Source organism: Bombina bombina, chromosome 6 (assembly GCF_027579735.1).
Source record: "Bombina bombina isolate aBomBom1 chromosome 6, aBomBom1.pri, whole genome shotgun sequence".
Classification (NCBI taxonomy): Eukaryota; Metazoa; Chordata; class Amphibia; order Anura; family Bombinatoridae; genus Bombina; species Bombina bombina.
This window is the reverse complement of record NC_069504.1, coordinates 740,409,820-740,429,835: the sequence shown is the minus strand read 5'-3', so window position 1 is coordinate 740,429,835 and position 20,016 is coordinate 740,409,820. Positions and strand designations below refer to the sequence as shown.

Genomic DNA, 20,016 nt, shown 5'->3' with positions numbered 1-20,016 from the left:
TTCAGCCCACCACTAAACTATGCTTCCACCCCAACCTTCCAGATTCCTCAGTGTATTTTACAATATTTCCAAATGGGCACAATTCTTACCTGAGAAGGTGCCTTTAGCCAAACACTCCTTGACACGATTGCTTCTCCTTACATGGAACGCCCTAGTGATCTCCTGGTTCATGAAGGCCTCCCGGTTTAAGATATTTGCCACCATCATACGCAGGTCAAACACTTCTAACAGTTCAGCAATGTGGGCTACCTCCATCAGTTCAGGCTCCCTCTCATCCAACTTGCCTGTATACAAATATTTCAGCACTGCCCTGAATGGTCCAGGCCTCACTGAGCTGTCCATTTTCACTACGGCGACCTTTCTGGCCCTGTACCCTGGTGGTTCTTCAAAAACTCCACTATTAATGCTCTCAAATGCCCGACTCCACCCTGACAGATCTCGACCTCCCTCCCTCCCTAAAGTTCCATCACTGGCTGATGTCCGCATGCCCCCTCCCTCCACTTCTCCAGGGCCCTCACATGCATCAAAGCTTGAAGCTCTTAACAGGGGATCCCTGGCTAGGGCATGTGTTTCTCCATCCTCCAAAAGAAAAAGGTCACAGAATTTAGAAGAGGCAGTAGAGAGGTAGATGCGATGTGCATATATGCGGACTCTCTCTTGAACGACAAGCACCACATCAGCACATGATGCGTCCTCTAGTAGCCTTGCAGCATGGTCCTCACTCTGTGCTGGTGGGTCAGGAACAATAATGACAGGGGGAGGTGGTCTAGGAGGCAAAAAAGGTACCTGGGGAAGTGGTCGCCTCACAGACCGCAGGTGTGACTTCCAGAATTGCAAGTGGCGTCGAGAAATGAGTGCTGATCGAATGGCATTATCAAATACTTCCTTAATTCCACACTGTGCCACAACACTGGTCTCATAGTAGGGTATTCCCAACTCTTTGGCAACCTCACGCCCCTTCTCTGGTGGCAGAATTTCCTGAGGACGTATGGGCCTAATAGAGATGGTAAAAAACCTGTTACAGCCAAATCAGAACAAAACTGCTGTGTATTATTGCCATTATTTGAGATTTTACAGTGTTTAACAAAAACAATAATTAAATCATATAGATTGATCCAACATAATTTCTCCAATAGTGGCTTTCTCATAAATATTAATACATTTGTTCTCATAAAACATTTACACTGTTAAAAAGGTAAAGCTCTAGAATATGACACTAATCAATTTAGACACCTTATTTAGTTATGTTTGGTTCTAAGCCAGTATTTCCTCACATTTTTCACTTTTCTCTGTTAATCCTTCTTGATCTGTCTGCAGCCTTTGACACTGTTGACCACCTTCATTTGCTCCTTTTTGGAATTCTTCTGCATCTGCCACACAGACCTCTTGTAGTTCTCCTACCTGTCTAACCGGACCGTTAGTGTATCCTTCTGTGGCACATACTCTGGCCCTTTACTACTTTCTTTTGTGGTACCACAAGGCTCTGTTCTTGGTCCCCTTCTCTTCACAATTTATACATCATCCTAGGTTCCTTAATAAAGTCACACAGGTTTCAATATCATTTCTACGCTGATGATACCCAAACCTGCCTCTCTACACCAGACCTATCCCCTTCCTTACTAACTTGTGTCACTAACTGTCTTTCTAATATTTCATCCTGCATACTACACTACCTTAAGCTAAATCTCTGCAAAACTGAGCTCCTTATTTCCCCCCTTGCAAAAAATATATACCCCCCAACTTTCTAAAATGGTTGAAAATAACATCATTACCCCAACCCCACATGCCCGGTGTCTTTTGGGTCACACTTGACTTAGATCTCTCTTTAACTCTCCACATCCAGTCTTTGGCCAATTCTTACCACTTCCACCTTGAAAACATATCCAAACTTTGCCACTTCACACAAGACACAACTAAGACTTTAATCCACTTTCTCATCATTTCCTGCCTGGGCTATTGCAACTCCATCTTCTCCGACCTCCCTAGCAGCCATCTATCTCCCTCACAATCTATAATAAATGCCTCTGCCAGGCTGATCTTCCTTACACATCACTCCTCATCTGCTGCACCTCTCTGCCTTTAAGGCTCTTAATAACTGCTCCCACCTATATCTCCAACCTAGTTTAAATATTGTCCCACCTGTCCCCTTCGTTCTGCTCACAACCTCCTTCTCTCCTCCTCTCGTTACCTCCTCACATCCCATCTACAAGACTTCTCCAGATTGGCCCCTTTCTTGTGGAACTCTCTGCCTTGCTTCACAAGACTCTACCCTAGTTTTCAAACTTTCAAGTGCTCCTTAACGACTCTACTTATCTTAGTTCCTCCCCTTGAACCCCCTTACCATGTAAGCCTACGAGCCGAGGTGTTTTGCAGATCACTTTCATGAGAGCTGGTTTACAACAGTACAACTCTTGGTAGGGCCCTCCATTTGTCTCCCATAATTGTTACTTTGCATATTAGACCCATGTTTATAGGGCAGCAGAATCTGTTGGTGCTCTACAAATAACTAATGATAATAAAATAATAATACCGTACCACTTTTGCTTCAGGACATCTTTGATGTACTTTTGAAATACAGTCTATGGACACACCTTCTAAAAGCCTGTCAGGTGTTAATATTTTGCTCTGGTCAATTAGACAGGCAGATATAAATAGGTTTTTGCAGATAAATTACTGTGCAGTATGTCGGAGGGACTATACTCCAGTTTCTCGAATGACAGTGGAAAACTACAGTTATCAGATTCCAAGAAAAGCAGTCAAAATAAAGTACATTGAAACGTTTTATCCACCATAGTTTATAGAGAATTACATTCTTAGTTTAAGGGCCCTTGAAGGTTATATATATATATATATATATATATATATATATATATATATATATATCATGAAAAGTCTGAGATCTTTTAAACCTCTAAAAAAATATATATACTTTGGCACTCTCTTGTGGGCCTAGGGAGTTGAAAACCATTGTTCCAACCTCTATTTTTTTTAACTAGCTTAAAATGCCACTATAATAAAAAAAAAATATGCTCTAAGCAAATCAGCATCATGGTACTTTATGTATAAGTACAGAAAACTTATATTCCACACAGCCATTGGCTGCAAGCTCTAGTGACCTAATTATAACTGTCTCTAATTGGCTACAGCAGAGAATGTAACCTAAGTTACAACATGGCAGCACCCATTGATTATAGACACTAAAACTTTACACTTATTTTGTCACTATTTAAATAACCAATGAAACTTTAAAACATACATCTACATGTTATTCTCATCATTCTATCTAGCATTTATTTAGGCCTAGATTTGGAGTTTTGCGGCCAAAGGGGTGCGCTAGCTACGCATGCTTTTTTCTGGCCGCACCTTTTAAATACCGCTGGTATTTAGAGTTCACAGAAGGGCTGCGTTAGGCTCCAAAAAAGGAGCGTAGAGCATATTTACCGCAACTGCAACTCTCGATACCAGCGGTGCTTACGGACGCGGCCAGCTTCAAAAACGTGCTCGTGCACGATTCCCCCATAGGAAACAATGGGGCAGTTTGAGCTGAAAAAAAACCTAACACCTGCAAAAAAGCAGCGTTCAGCTCCTAACGCAGCCCCATTGTTTCCTATGGGGAAACACTTCCTATGTCTGCACCTAACACCCTAACATGTACCCCGGGTCTAAACACCCCTAACCTTACACTTATTAACCCCTAATCTGCCGCCCCCGCTATCGCTGACCCCTGCATTTTATTATTAACCCCTAATCTGCCGCTCCGTACACCGCCGCCACCTACGTTATCCCTATGAACCCCTAATCTGCTGCCCCCAACACCGACGACCCCTATATTATATTTATTAACCCCTAATCTGCCCCCCACAACGTCGCCGCCAGCTACAATAATTAACCCCTAATCTGCCGACCGCACCTCACCGCTACTATAATAAAGTTATTAACCCCTAATCCGCCTCACTTCCGCCTAACTAACCCTATAAGAAATAGTATTAACCCCTAATCTGCCCTCCCTAACATCGCCGACATCTAACTTCAATTATTAACACCTAATCTGCCGACCGGATCTCGCCGCTACTATAATAAATGTATTAACCCCTAAAGCTAAGTCTAACCCTAACACTAACACCCTCCTAAATTAAATATAATTTAAATCTAACGAAATAAATTAACTCTTATTAAATAAATTATTCCTATTTAAAGCTAAATACTTACCTGTAAAATAAACCCTAATATAGCTACAATATAACAAATAATTATATTGTAGCTATTTTAGGATTAATATTTATTTTACAGGCAACTTTGTAATTATTTTAACCAGGTACAATAGCTATTAAATAGTTAAGAACTATTTAATAGCTAAAATAGTTAAAAAAATTACAAAATTACCTGTAAAATAAATCCTAACCTAAGTTACAATTAAACCTAACACTACACTATCAATAAACTAATTAAATACAATACCTACAAATAACTACAATGAAATAAACTAACTAAAGAACAAAAAATAAAAAAGAACTAAGTTACAAAAAATAAAAAAATATTTACAACATTAGAAAAATATTACAATTTTAAACTAATTACACCTACTCTAAGCCCCCTAATAAAATAACAAAGACCCCCAAAATAAAAAAATGCCCTACCCTATTCTAAATTAAAAAAGTTCAAAGCTCTTTTACCTTACCAGCCCTGAAAAGGGCCATTTGCAGGGCATGCCCCAAATAATTCAGCTCTTTTGCCTGTAAAAAAATACATACAATACCCCCCCCCAACATTTAGAACCCACCACCCACATACCCCTAATCTAACCCAAACCCCCCTTAAATAAACCTAACACTAAGCCCCTGAAGATCTTCCTACCTTATCTTCACCATACCAGGTTCACCGATCCGTCCTCCGAAGTCTTCATCCAAGCCCAAGCGGGGGCTGGCGATCCATAATCTGGCTGAAGTCTTCTATCAAGCGGCGGCTGAAGAGGTCCAGAAGAGGCTCCAAAGTCTTCATCCTATCCAGGAATTAGAGTAGATCCGGACCGGCAACCATCTTGATCCAAGCGGCATCTTCTATCTTCATCTGATGACGAACGGCTCCATCTTTAAGACCTCCAGCGCGGATCCATCCTCTTCTTCCGACGTCCAACTGAAGAATGAAGGTTCCTTTAAGGGACGTCATCCAAGATGGCGTCCCTCGAATTCCGATTGGCTGATAGGATTCTATCAGCCAATCGGAATTAAGGTAGGAAAATTCTGATTGGCTGATGGAATCAGCCAATCAGATTCAAGTTCAATCCGATTGGCTGATTGGATCAGCCAATCAGATTGAGCTCGCATTCTATTGGCTGTTCCGATCAGACTGAGGCACAAATCCTCTTTATTTACTACCTATTTGGACATGAGTAGGTCCACATAGTGGTCTCAGTAGTATCCCGCCTATACACTTCCCTTCAATTACTTTTGATATTTCAAAGGCTTATTTACAATTTAGGGAAAGGCCTCCAGTCCTTTGGTTGTTTTTAATTTGAGATTTTCATTTTAAATTATAGTAATAAAAGTTATATTTTAATATTCCCAATTACTTCACCTCTAGTCCAGGTTTAGAGTGCTATACGTGCAGTCTTTTGTGAGGTTTCTTCCTCTAATTCTGTTTAGTATATTACATACTGCACAGCACCACCTTTTGGCTATAACAATTACTTATGACATGAACAAGGTTTTGTGTCAGCGTACAGAAAAATAAAAAAAGGTTGCCGGTGTGGTGCCACTGTATTTGTGTTGTGGTCATTGTATTTAATTAGTTTATTGATAGTGTAGTGTTAGGTTTAATTGTAACTTAGGTTAGGATTTATTTTACAGGTAATTTTGTAATTATTTTAACTATTTTAGCTATTAAATAGTTCTTAACTATTTAATAGCTATTGTACCTGGTTAAAATAAATACAAAGTTGCCTGTAAAATAAATATTAATCCTAAAATAGCTACAATATAATTATTCGTTATATTGTAGCTATATTAGGGTTTATTTTACAGGTAAGTATTTAGCTTTAAATAGGAATAATTTATTTAATAAGAGTTAATTTATTTCGTTAGATTTAAATTATATTTAATTTAGGGGGGTGTTAGTGTTAGGGTTAGACTTAGCTTTAGGGGTTAATCCATTTATTATAGTAGCGGCGAGATCCGGTCGGCAGATTAGGGGTTAATAATTGAAGTTAGGTGTCGGCGATGTTAGGGAGGGCAGATTAGGGGTTAATACTATTTCTTATAGGGTTAGTGAGGCTGGAGTGAGGCGGATTAGGGGTTAATAACTTTATTATAGTAGCGGTGAGGTGCGGTCGGCAGATTAGGGGTTAATTATTGTAGGTAGCTGGCGGCGATGTTGGGGGGGGCAGATTAGGGGTTAATAAATATAATATAGGGGTCGGCGGTGTTAGGGGCAGCAGATTAGGGGTTCATAGGGATAACGTAGGTGGCGGCGGTATACGGAGCGGCAGATTAGGGGTTAAAAATTTTAATCGAGTGGCGGCGATGTGGGGGGGCCTCGGTTTAGGGGTACATAGGTAGTTTATGGGTGTTAGTGTACTTTAGAGCACAGTAGTTAAGAGCTTTATGAACCGGCGTTAGTCCAAAAAGCTCTTAACTACTGACTTTTTTCTGCGGCTGGAGTTTTGTTGTTAGATTTCTAACGCTCACTTCAGCCACGACTCTAAATACCGGCGTTAGAAAGATCCCATTGAAAAGATAGGATACGCAAATGGCGTAGGGGGATCTGCGGTATGGAAAAGTCGCGGCTGGAAAGTGAGCGTTAGACCCTTTCCTGACTGACTCCAAATACCAGAGGGCGGTAAAAACCAGCGTTAGGAGCCTCTAACGCTGGTTTTGACGGCTACCGCCCAACTCTAAATCTAGCCGTTAGTGTTTAATGTCCCTTTAAAGGTGCCATATAATTGAAGCGCCACCTCTGTGCCGCCTGGTAATTATATATATATATATATATATATATATATATATATATATATATATATATATATATATATATATACATACATACACATACATATACATATATACAGTATATTGCCAGGCAGCTATATGGAGTTTCTGTTAAAATTTAAATTTCAAATTTTGGATAACTTAAAAACAAATATGTAAATGTGCTGAAATGTGGTAGTTTTATAGCTATTACTAGTGACTACAAAACTGCCAAATATCAATGAATCAACAGTGCAGGAGTCTGACAGCAGGGGGAGCCTGCACTCAGCAATAGCTTCATCAGGGCTAAGTTCACACACATTACTGTGACCTCCTGGTATTTCACAGAAATCTCACAAGATTTCATAGTAAAATTTCTTAAACTGCTAAGGCAAATAAAGTAACTGTGCACATGCACAAAGCCTTGCAAGTGCTGGGGCATGCCTCCTGATTGGATGCTTAAACTCCCTTTACAATGGAATGTGGCTACTGAGGAAAATTTGAGGTAAAATAATTTTTTTACATAGAGATGTTAAGGTGCTATTTTCTAGTCAGCATTAAACAGATATGCTGCAACACTATCAAGTTTCAAGTGATTCAACATAGAAAGTAATAAAGCTCTCTGGGATAGTGAATATGATATAAATTCTAAACTTGCATCAAATACCAAATATATTTTCATTTTGCCCCATTTTGCTTTGAAAACGGAACAATTTCTAATTCTCAGAAGTGAAAATGCACCCTGCTGGCTTTGTAAGGCTAACCCTGCTACATGTGTCCCTAATTGGCTTTATCGGATAACTGCAAAACAATTAATTTTATACTAACTTTATGAAAGTGGCTAGCTAAGTTGTCTGTCGTCTAAAGCCAGGATTGGCTCCTCCAAATAAGGCAAATGGTATGTGGAGTTTGCCTATTAAAAATAATTGCAGTAAAAAGGAAATTTTGAGAGTTTCAGACACACCCAGGGAACTCACCTGTCCCTCCCATTGTAGTTGGTTCCTTTCTATGTTGTGGCATTGTAGCTTAGGGCTGCCTTTTGCTTGAAATGGCAATTATATTATATACAATCCTCTAACAAACCAATATCCATATATAATATAATATCACATACTGTATTAGTGCTCCTTCTTGCACAATAAAAGTGTTTGCTATTTACATTTTAGAAGGCAATAAAAACATTATTTTCTTAAAGGGACATTAATCTGCTGTGCACAGCTACAAAATAATAGTAACCACTCACTATGTCATTCACCCTGTTCCTGCAGCTCCTTTCAAATCAGTTCTCCTGTTTTAACAGCTCAACCCCTTAAGGACAAGGCCATTTTTCAATTTCTTTCCCTTAAGGACCAGGGCTATTTTTACATTTTTTCGGTGTTTGTGTTTAGCTGTAATTTTCCTCTTACTCATTTACTTTACCCACACATATTATATACCGTTTTTCTCGCCATTAAATTGACTTTCTAAAGATACCATTATTTTCATCATATCTTATAATTTAGCATAAAAAAAATATATAAAATATGATGAAAAAATTGAAAAAAAAAAAACACTTTTTCTAACTTTGGCCCCCAAAATCTGTTACACATCTACAACCACCAAAAAACACCCATGCTAAATAGTTTCTAAATTTTGTCCTGAGTTTAGAAATATACAATGGTTTTTTTTGTAAGTTATAGGGCAATAAGTACAAGTAGCACTTTGCTATTTCCAAACCATTTTTTTTCAAAATTAGCGATAGTTACATTGGAACACTGATATCTGTCATGAATCCCTGAATATACATTGACATGTATATATTTTTTTTTAGTAGACAACCCAAAGTATTGATCTAGGCCCAGTTTGGTATATTTTATTCCACCATTTCACCGCCAAATGCGATCAAATAAAAAAAATTGTTCACTTTTTCACAAACTTTTTCACAAATATTAGGTTTCTCACTGAAATTATTTAGAAACAACTTGCACAATTATGGCACAAATGGTTGTAAATGCTTCTCTTGGATCCCCTTTGTTCAGAAATAGCAGACATATATGGCTTTGGCATTGCTTTTTGGTAATTAGAAGGCCGCTAAATGCCGCTGCGCACCAAACTTGTATTATGCCCAGCAGTGACGGGGTTAATTAGGTAGCTTGTAGGGAGCTTGAAGGGTTAATTTTAGCTTTAGTGTGAATTATTGAAAAAAAAAAAAATCATTCTGCTGTGTAGGATCCCCCCTTAGCCCCCAAGCTCTTTAACCCTCCCCCCAATAACTATTAGCCACCATTTTGGGTACTGGCAGCTGTCTGCCAATACCCACGTTGCAATAAAATAATTTTTCTTTTTTTTTTAAACCTAACTTTTTCTGTAGTGTAGCTGCCCCCTCCATACCCTCCCCCCTCCCAGATCACACCTCCTCTGCACCCACCACTCTCTCCCAGCAATCTCTCCAGCAATTATTTTTTTTCCAAGCAACTGCCCTAGATCACGGGCTCGCTCCCGCGCACACCCGGCATGGAGAACATCTGGCCGGAAGGAAGTTCCCCAGCGATGGGCCGCCCACCCACCTCCCAATGGCTCCCACCCACCAACGATCGGCACCATCACTGGCCGATGGAGAGAGGGCCACAGAGTGGCTCTCTCTGCATCGGTGTGCCTAAAAAGGTATTGTAGTGATGCCTCAATATCAAGGCATCACTGCAATACCTTGAAAGCAGCTGGAAGCGATCAGGATCGCTTCCAGCCGCTTGAAACCCTTAATGACGTACAGGGTACGTCGCTGGTCTTTAATGACCAGTTTATGCAAGACGTACCCTGTACGACATGCGTCGTTAAGGGGTTAAAGGTGCCAGATACAGAAGCTCCACCTCTTTGTACTGGGGGCCGCCATCTTGGAGCTCAGGTATTCTCACAGCCTGTGGCAGAAGCAGTGCCCACTCACAGATCAGTAATATTGCCTATTTTTTTTACAGCTGTAATATTCTTCAGGTTAGTGTGCATAAAACAAAGCAGCAGCTGTACATTTTTGCATTTTTACACAGTTTTACAGTTACACAAAATATATTTAAAAAGCACTCAACAATAATATAGAACAATGCATCACCTGCAAATATGTACAGCTCCTGCTTTGTATCATGCACACTAACCTGAAGCACATTATATAGCTGTAAAATAATAGGCAATATTAGTGATCTGTGAGTGTGCACTGCTTATGTCACAGGCTGTGAGAATACCTGAGCTCCAAGATGGCAGCCCCAGTACAAAGAGGCGGAGCTTCTGTATCTGGCACCTTTAAGCTATTAAAACAGGAGAACAGATTTGTAAAGAGCTGCAGGAACAGGATGATATGCAATAATATAATGAGTAGAAGCAATTCTAGGGTAGCTCTGCCCAACAGTTTAATTAGTTTTTAGTCTCTTTAAACAGTCTTTTTTCCCCAAAAACCTATATGTACATTATATTTTTTGTTTTAATTTATTAGGGTAAATCAAGGAAATAGGTAAAAAAAAAAAAAACAACTTACGTTAAAGCCACAGTTTGTTTTCTATCAAATGTTTAAAAGCAAGGAACTTTTAACTGTCCCTACATTTCTTTCATGTAATTAGCAAGAGTCCATGAGCTAGTGACGTATGGGATATACATTCCTACCAGGAGGGGCAAAGTTTCCCAAACCTCAAAATGCCTATAAATACACCCCTCACCACACCCACAATTCAGTTTTACAAACTTTGCCTCCTATGGAGGTGGTGAAGTAAGTTTGTGCTAGATTCTACGTTGATATGCGCTCCGCAGCAGGTTGGAGCCCGGTTTTCCTCTCAGCGTGCAGTGAATGTCAGAGGGATGTGAGGAGAGTATTGCCTATTTGAATGCAATGATCTCCTTCTACGGGGTCTATTTCATAGGTTCTCTGTTATCGGTCGTAGAGATTCATCTCTTACCTCCCTTTTCAGATCGACGATATACTCTTATATATACCATTACCTCTGCTGATTCTCGTTTCAGTACTGGTTTGGCTTTCTACAAACATGTAGATGAGTGTCCTGGGGTAAGCAAGTCTTATTTTCTGTGACACTCTAAGCTATGGTTGGGCACTTTTTTATAAAGTTCTAAATATATGTATTCAAACATTTATTTGCCTTGACTCAGGATGTTCAACATTCCTTATTTTCAGACAGTCAGTTTCATATTTGGGATAATGCATTTGAATCAATCATTTTTTCTTACCTTAAAAATTTGACTTTTTTCCTGTGGGCTGTTAGGCTCGCGGGGGCTGAAAATGCTTCATTTTATTGCGTCATTTTTGGCGCGGACTTTTTTGGCGCAAAAAATCTTTTCTGTTTCCGGCGTCATACGTGTCGCCGGAAGTTGCGTCATTTTTTTTACGTTCTTTTGCGCCAAAAATATCGGCGTTCCGGATGTGGCGTCATTTTTGGCGCCAAAAGCATTTAGGCGCCAAATAATGTGGGCGTCTTATTTGGCGCTAAAAAATATGGGCATCGCTTTTGTCTCCACATTATTTAAGTCTCATTTTTCATTGCTTCTGGTTGCTAGAAGCTTGTTCCTTGGCATTTTTTCCCATTCCTGAAACTGTCATTTAAGGAATTTGATCAATTTTGCTTTATATGTTGTTTTTTCTCTTACATATTGCAAGATGTCTCACGTTGCATCTGAGTCAGAAGATACTTCAGGAAAATCGCTGTCTAGTGCTGGAACTACCAAAGCTAAGTGTATCTGCTGTAAACTTTCGGTAGCTGTTCCTCCAGCTGTTGTTTGTACTAATTGTCATGACAAACTTGTTAATGCAGATAATATTTCCTTTAGTAATGTACCATTACCTGTTGCAGTTCCATCAACATCTAATGTTCAGAGTGTTCCTGATAACATAAGAGATTTTGTTTCTGAATCCATTAAGAAGGCTATGTCTGTTATTCCTCCTTCTAGTAAACATAAAAAATCTTTTAAAACTTCTCTTTATACAGATGAATTTTTAAATGAACATCATCATTCTGATTCTAATGACTCTTCTGGTTCAGAGGATTCTGTCTCAGAGGTTGATGCTGATAAATCTTCATATTTATTTAAAATGGAATTTATTCGTTCTTTGCTTAAAGAAGTACTAATTGCTTTAGAAATTGAGGATTCTGGTCCTCTTGATACTAAATCTAAACGTTTAGATAAGGTCTTTAAATCTCCTGTGGTTATTCCAGAAGTTTTTCCTGTTCCTGGTGCTATTTCTGAAGTAATTTCCAGAGAATGGAATAATTTGGGTAATTCATTTACTCCTTCTAAACGTTTTAAGCAATTATATCCTGTGCCGTCTGATAAATTAGAATTTTGGGACAAAATCCCTAAGGTTGATGGGGCTATTTCTACCCTTGCTAAACGTACTACTATTCCTACGTCAGATGGTACTTCGTTTAAGGATCCTTTAGATAGGAAAATTGAATCCTTTCTAAGAAAAGCTTATCTGTGTTCAGGTAATCTTCTTAGACCTGCTATATCATTGGCTGATGTTGCTGCAGCTTCAACTTTTTGGTTGGAAACTTTAGCGCAACAAGTAACAGATCATGATTCTCATAATATTATTATTCTTCTGCAACATGCTAATAATTTTATCTGTGATGCCATTTTTGATATTATCAGAGTTGATGTCAGGTTTATGTCTCTAGCTATTTTAGCTAGAAGAGCTTTATGGCTTAAAACTTGGAATGCTGATATGTCTTCTAAATCGACTCTACTTTCCATTTCTTTCCAGGGTAACAAATTATTTGGTTCTCAGTTGGATTCTATTATCTCAACTGTTACTGGTGGGAAAGGAACTTTTTTACCACAGGATAAAAAATCTAAAGGTAAAAACAGGGCTAATAATCGTTTTCGTTCCTTTCGTTTCAACAAAGAACAAAAGCCTGATCCTTCTTCCTCAGGAGCAGTTTCAGTTTGGAAACCATCTCCAGTCTGGAATAAATCCAAGCCTTCTAGAAAAGCAAAGCCAGCTTCTAAGTCCACATGAAGGTGCGGCCCTCATTCCAGCTCAGCTGGTAGGGGGCAGGTTACGTTTTTTCAAAGAAATTTGGATCAATTCTATTCACAATCTTTGGATTCAGAACATTGTTTCAGAAGGGTACAGAATTGGTTTCAAGATAAGACCTCCTGCAAAGAGATTTTTTCTTTCCCGTGTCCCAGTAAATCCAGTGAAAGCTCAAGCATTTCTGAAATGTGTTTCAGATCTAGAGTTGGCTGGAGTAATTATGCCAGTTCCAGTTCTGGAACAGGGGCTGGGGTTTTATTCGAATCTCTTCATTGTACCAAAGAAGGAGAATTCCTTCAGACCAGTTCTGGATCTAAAAATATTGAATCGCTATGTAAGGATACCAACATTCAAAATGGTAACTGTAAGGACTATCTTGCCTTTTGTTCAGCAAGGGCATTATATGTCCACGATAGATTTACAGGATGCATATCTGCATATTCCGATTCATCCAGATCACTATCAGCTCCTGAGATTCTCTTTCCTGGACAAGCATTACCAGTTTGTGGCTCTGCCGTTTGGCCTAGCTACAGCCCCAAGAATTTTTACAAAGGTTCTCGGTGCCCTTCTGTCTGTAATCAGAGAACAGGGTATTGTGGTATTTCCTTATTTGGACAATATCTTGGTACTTGCTCAGGCTTTACATTTAGCAGAATCTCATACGAATCGACTTGTGTTGTTTCTTCAAGATCATGGTTGGAGGATCAATTCACTAAAAAGTTCATTGATTCCTCAGACAAGGGTAACCTTTCTGGGTTTCCAGATAGATTCAGTGTCCATGACTCTGTCTTTGACAGACAAGAGACGTCTAAAATTGATTTCAGCTTGTCGAAACCTTCAGTCACAATCATTCCCTTCGGTAGCCTTATGCATGGAAATTCTAGGTCTTATGACTGCTGCATCGGACGCGATCCCCTTTGCTCGTTTTCACATGCGACCTCTTCAGCTCTGTATGCTGAATCAATGGTGCAGGGATTACACAAAGATATCTCAATTAATATCTTTAAAACCGATTATACGACACTCTCTGACGTGGTGGACAGATCACCATCGTTTAATTCAGGGGGCTTCTTTTGTTCTTCCGACCTGGACTGTAATTTCAACAGATGCAAGTCTTACAGGTTGGGGAGCTGTGTGGGGATCTCTGACGGCACAAGGAGTTTGGGAATCTCAGGAGGTGAGATTACCGATCAATATTTTGGAACTCCGTGCAATTTTCAGAGCTCTTCAGTCTTGGCCTCTTCTGAAGAGAGAATCGTTCATTTGTTTTCAGACAGACAATGTCACAACTGTGGCATACATCAATCATCAAGGAGGGACTCACAGTCCTCTGGCTATGAAAGAAGTATCTCGAATTCTGGTATGGGCGGAATCCAGCTCATGTCTAATCTCTGCGGTTCATATCCCAGGTATAGACAATTGGGAAGCGGATTACCTCAGTCGCCATCCGGGCGAATGGTCTCTTCACCCAGAGGTATTTCTTCAGATTGTTCAAATGTGGGAACTTCCAGAAATAGATCTGATGGCGTCTCATCTAAACAAGAAACTTCCCAGGTATCTGTCCAGATCCCGGGATCCTCAGGCGGAGGCAGTGGATGCATTATCACTTCCTTGGAAGTATCATCCTGCCTATATCTTTCCGCCTCTAGTTCTTCTTCCAAGAGTAATCTCCAAGATTCTGAAGGAATGCTCGTTTGTTCTGCTGGTAGCTCCGGCATGGCCTCACAGGTTTTGGTATGCGGATCTTGTCCGGATGGCCTCTTGCCAACCGTGGACTCTTCCGTTAAGACCAGACCTTCTGTCGCAAGGTCCTTTTTTCCATCAGGATCTCAAATCCTTAAATTTAAAGGTATGGAGATTGAACGCTTGATTCTTGGTCAAAGAGGTTTCTCTGACTCTGTGATTAATACTATGTTACAGGCTCGTAAATCTGTATCTAGAGAGATATATTATAGAGTCTGGAAGACTTATATTTCTTGGTGTCTTTCTCATCATTTTTCTTGGCATTCTTTTAGAATTCCGAGAATTTTACAGTTTCTTCAGGATGGTTTAGATAAAGGTTTGTCCGCAAGTTCCTTGAAAGGACAAATCTCTGCTCTTTCTGTTCTTTTTCACAGAAAGATTGCTAATCTTCCTGATATTCATTGTTTTGTACAAGCTTTGGTTCGTATAAAACCTGTCATTAAGTCAATTTCTCCTCCTTGGAGTTTGAATTTGGTTCTGGGGGCTCTTCAAGCTCCTCCTTTTGAACCCATGCATTCATTGGACATTAAATTACTTTCTTGGAAAGTTTTGTTCCTTTTGGCGATCTCTTCTGCCAGAAGAGTCTCTGAATTATCTGCTCTTTCTTGTGAGTCTCCTTTTCTGATTTTTCATCAGGATAAGGCGGTGTTGCAAACTTCTTTTGAATTTTTACCTAAGGTTGTGAATTCCAACAACATTAGTAGAGAAATTGTGGTTCCTTCATTATGTCCTAATCCTAAGAATTCTAAGGAGAAATCGTTGCATTCTTTGGATGTTGTTAGAGCTTTGAAATATTATGTTGAAGCTACTAAGTCTTTTCGAAAGACTTCTAGTCTATTTGTTATCTTTTCCGGTTCTAGGAAAGGCCAGAAAGCTTCTGCCATTTCTTTGGCATCTTGGTTGAAATCTTTAATTCATCATGCCTATGTTGAGTCGGGTAAAACTCCGCCTCAAAGGATTACAGCTCATTCTACTAGGTCAGTTTCTTCTTCCTGGGCGTTTAGGAATGAAGCTTCGGTTGATCAGATTTGCAAAGCAGCAACTTGGTCCTCTTTGCATACTTTTACTAAATTCTACCATTTTGATGTGTTTTCTTCTTCTGAAGCAGTTTTTGGTAGAAAAGTACTTCAGGCAGCGGTTTCAGTTTGAATCTTCTGCTTATGTTTTTCATTAAACTTTATTTTGGGTGTGGATTATTTTCAGCAGGAATTGGCTGTCTATTTTATCCCTCCCTCTCTAGTGACTCTTGCGTGGAAAGATCCAGATCTTGGGTAGTCATTATCCCATACGTCACTAGCTCATGGACTCTTGCTAATTACATGAAAGAAAACATCATTTATGTAAGAACTTACCTGATAAATTCATTTCTTTCATATTAGCAAGAGTCCATGAGGCCCACCCTTTTTTGTGGTGGTTATGATTTTTTTGTATAAAGCACAATTATTCCAATTCCTTATTTTATATGCTTTCGCACTTTTTTATTATCACCCCACTTCTTGGCTATTCGTTAAACTGATTTGTGGGTGTGGTGAGGGGTGTATTTATAGGCATTTTGAGGTTTGGGAAACTTTGCCCCTCCTGGTAGGAATGTATATCCCATACGTCACTAGCTCATGGACTCTTGCTAATATGAAAGAAATGAATTTATCAGGTAAGTTCTTACATAAATTATGTTTTCCCTTGGGAGCTTTGCATGACATCATCAATGATATAACTGATGACATCACAAAAGACATAGCTGATGACATCATCAGCAATATTATAAGTGAAAATTATTTGTGTGTATACAGTTTGTGCAGAAATATATATTTAAAAAAACAAACACCTTATTTAAATGTTATAAAATTGGGGGGCGTGGCTAGGCAGCGGCCATGAATGGTCGCAATATCTGGGGCTCCTAGAGTGAACTGCTCAATCCGCCGATTTAAGCAGTAATTCTGCACTTCACACAGATAAACAACTCGTCTTTGACTAGATTAAAGATCACTGCATTCTACTATCTCGAAGCTGCAGAGCTAATGAACTATGGGACCCAGATCTGGTCCGTTGAGATCTTAGGCGGCAGCCTCTACACAAGATCCCGACTCCCCCCCCCCCCCCTGTAACCGGGGATTAGGATTCTCGTGTGCTGGAGAGAACTGTGCTTACATTGTTTCACAAATGGAGGCCCTGGACAAGTGGGAACACACAGTGACGCAGCTTCTGAGTGAACACTTCCGGAGCCTAGAAGAAGAATTGTACAGAATTCTCTGTAGCCCAGCAGCTACGATAGTCTCTATGAGCGCTGATAACTGCAATCCTGTAGCCCTAAGTGCCGGCTTGTCCGACTCAGCATTTCCTGCCAACTACTACCCAACAGATAGTCCCGGCTATGCGGATCTCTTCCCTATCAGGGACATCCGTCAAGGGAGGCATTCTACACAGGACGACCCGACAAGCAGCCTAATACTAACTCCTAACCATCGGCTGAGCTGGCTGACACCTGAGACAGAAGCGAAGTTCACAGTGGCTCTGGCAGAAGTATTGTGCACTCCAGGGGACACTAACGTGACGAGAACAGAAGGACCCAGGGAACGGGTTGAAACTTTTATTGGAGATACAAACCCTGATCTGAGCGGGGGGAACCCTGTTACGTTTGAGACAGCTAAGAAATGTTTAAAGAGAGGTAAGAGGTCCCTCATGTATAGTTTTGGGGGCTCCAGGTTAGTCAGATGGACACTGGACTTTGCCCCAGGGGATTGTGCCAAGACAAACGGGAGATTACCTTGCCTAATATCTCCCATAACAAACTCTGAACGGAAGCAGAGACTTTTTGACCCAGGGGGAGAGCTTCTGCCCGGCATGACAGAGACATGGCCATATTCAGTTTAGATCCGTGGTTGGGACTTTGAGTGGAAATGATCTTGTGGTAGCGATGTACCTTGTGGGGCAGAGTAGCTTTGTATGAGTATGACGGCACTGTTCTAATTACCTTCTAGTTCACCGGATTTTACCCCAGGGGATTGTGCCAAGACAACCGGGAGATTACTTTGCCTAATATCTCCCATAACAAACTATGAACGGAAGCGGACACTTTTTGACCCAGGGGGAGATCTTCTGCCCAGCATGACAGAGACATAGCCATTTTCAGCTTTGATCCGTGGTTGGGACTCTAAGTCGAAATGAACATGTAATAGTAATATACCTCGTGGGGCAGAATAGCTTTATACGAGTATGCCGATACAGTTTTGATTACTCTCTAGTTCCTCCCATTGTATTATAGCATGTCCTGTTTTTCTCCTTAGGGGGCGCTAAACCTAGTGCTTAACATCACCCATACTTCCCAGCGTGCTCACTGTGCTTGTGCTGTGTGGCCAGCGGCCAAGGTGGCGCGGTACGGCATAGGGGTTAATATAATAAACACTCAATATTTAAGCCCATAGCTTCAATTTCGACTTATAAAACTTTGGAGACCCAGACAACAGAGGCACTACCCCAAAGTAGATATTAATTAATAAATATAGCCTGCTTAACATGAAAATGTTATTACTTTTATGTCATACCGGAACTGTGTAAGACTAGGTCAGCTGCCCCTGATATTAGACACAAAGTTAAGTTCCTATTTTGAGATATGTCCGTGTACGGGTGATATAGTTTACAAAATCTTGTTTGCATCCTTTATTGTTAAACCCTATAGCATATTTGCTCTCCTCAAAAATACGTCTCATGCTATACAATACTCCTCCTGATTATAATATGTTCTCTCTTATAGCACTAGTTGACTTGTTCGTATTAGTACCCCTGATTTATTGCTGTCGCTCCTTCCATGAAATAGATATTCTCTTCTTAGCTTAATTCAACTGGAGATCTGACTATAGGTACTATCCCCCAGCACATTTCCCTACATAATCTTTATAACTAGTTGGCAAGTTGGTTCCCAATACATACATTTGTTTCATTACTCAAGGTCCAAAGTTTGATGGATTAACCTTCAAGGCGTTATCCTCCATCATAATATGATGTCTAAGGTTGCTGCTATACACTAGACCTAATTATAGTCCTGAGGGTCCAAGAGCGGCCCTATATAGTTTTTCTTTACCACTACTCTAAGACGCAATTGATTGTTATTTCTTGAATTCCATTCCTACACAGAGTCTTTAAAAATATTGTTACATTGTTTATTTCATACAGATAAAATATGGTTCATTATCTGAGACCCAAAAGTGGTCTCCTCAAGATCTAGATTACCCTCTATAGTTGTTTGCATTTTATACCACCTTGAGGCCCAAAAGTGGCCTCACATGTTAAGTTGAGGGTATATAGTTGCTATGGCACACATATATGCATGTGACACTTCCGTCTTATCAACATGTAATGTTTAACTTGTTTGGTTTATTTTGACTGAAAGTACTGATTTTTGTTTCTCTGTAATTTTCATGGACAGTATTACTGTACGATTGCTTTGATTTGAACCTCAATAAAAACAGAATTTATGCTTACCTGATAAATTGCTTTCTCCAACGGTGTGTCCGGTCCACGGCGTCATCCTTACTTGTGGGATATTCTCTTCCCCAACAGGAAATGGCAAAGAGTCCCAGGAAAGCTGGTCACATGATCCCTCCTAGGCTCCGCCCACCCCAGTCATTCGACCGACGGACAGGAGGAAATATATATAGGAGAAACCATATGATACCGTGGTGACTGTAGTTAGAGAAAATAATTCATCAGACCTGATTAAAAAACCAGGGCGGGCCGTGGACCGGACACACCGTTGGAGAAAGCAATTTATCAGGTAAGCATAAATTGTTTTCTCCAACATTGGTGTGTCCGGTCCACGGCGTCATCCTTACTTGTGGGAACCAATACCAAAGCTTTAGGACACGGATGAAGGGAGGGAGCAAATCAGGTCACCTAAACGGAAGGAACCACAGCTTGCAAAACCTCTCTCCCAAAAATAGCCTCCGAAGAAGCAAAAGTATCAAATTTGTAAAATTTGGCAAAAGTGTGCAGTGAAGACCAAGTCGCTGCCTTACATATCTGGTCAACAGAAGCCTCGTTCTTGAAGGCCCATGTGGAAGCCACAGCCCTAGTGGAGTGAGCTGTGATTCTTTCAGGAGGCTGCCGTCCGGCAGTCTCATAAGCCAATCGGATGATGCTTTTAAGCCAAAAGGAAAGAGAGGTAGAAGTCGCTTTTTGACCTCTCCTTTTACCAGAATAAACAACAAACAAGGAAGATGTTTGTCTGAAATCTTTAGTAGCCTCTAAATAGAACTTTAGAGCACGGACAACGTCCAAATTGTGTAACAAACGTTCCTTCTTTGAAAC

The 20,016-nt window shown here is 40.1% G+C and overlaps 1 protein-coding gene across 1 annotated transcript in view; it reads right to left on the bottom strand.

The window, feature by feature from the left end:
- The window catches only part of RHOBTB2 (Rho related BTB domain containing 2), a 183,700-nt gene that overhangs the window by 8,461 nt on the left and 155,223 nt on the right, over window positions 1–20,016 (bottom strand). The window contains exon 7 of the mRNA XM_053717979.1: window positions 90–994. Within this exon, the coding sequence (XP_053573954.1) occupies window positions 90–994 (905 nt within the window). The remainder of the gene's footprint in view (window positions 1–89; window positions 995–20,016) is intronic.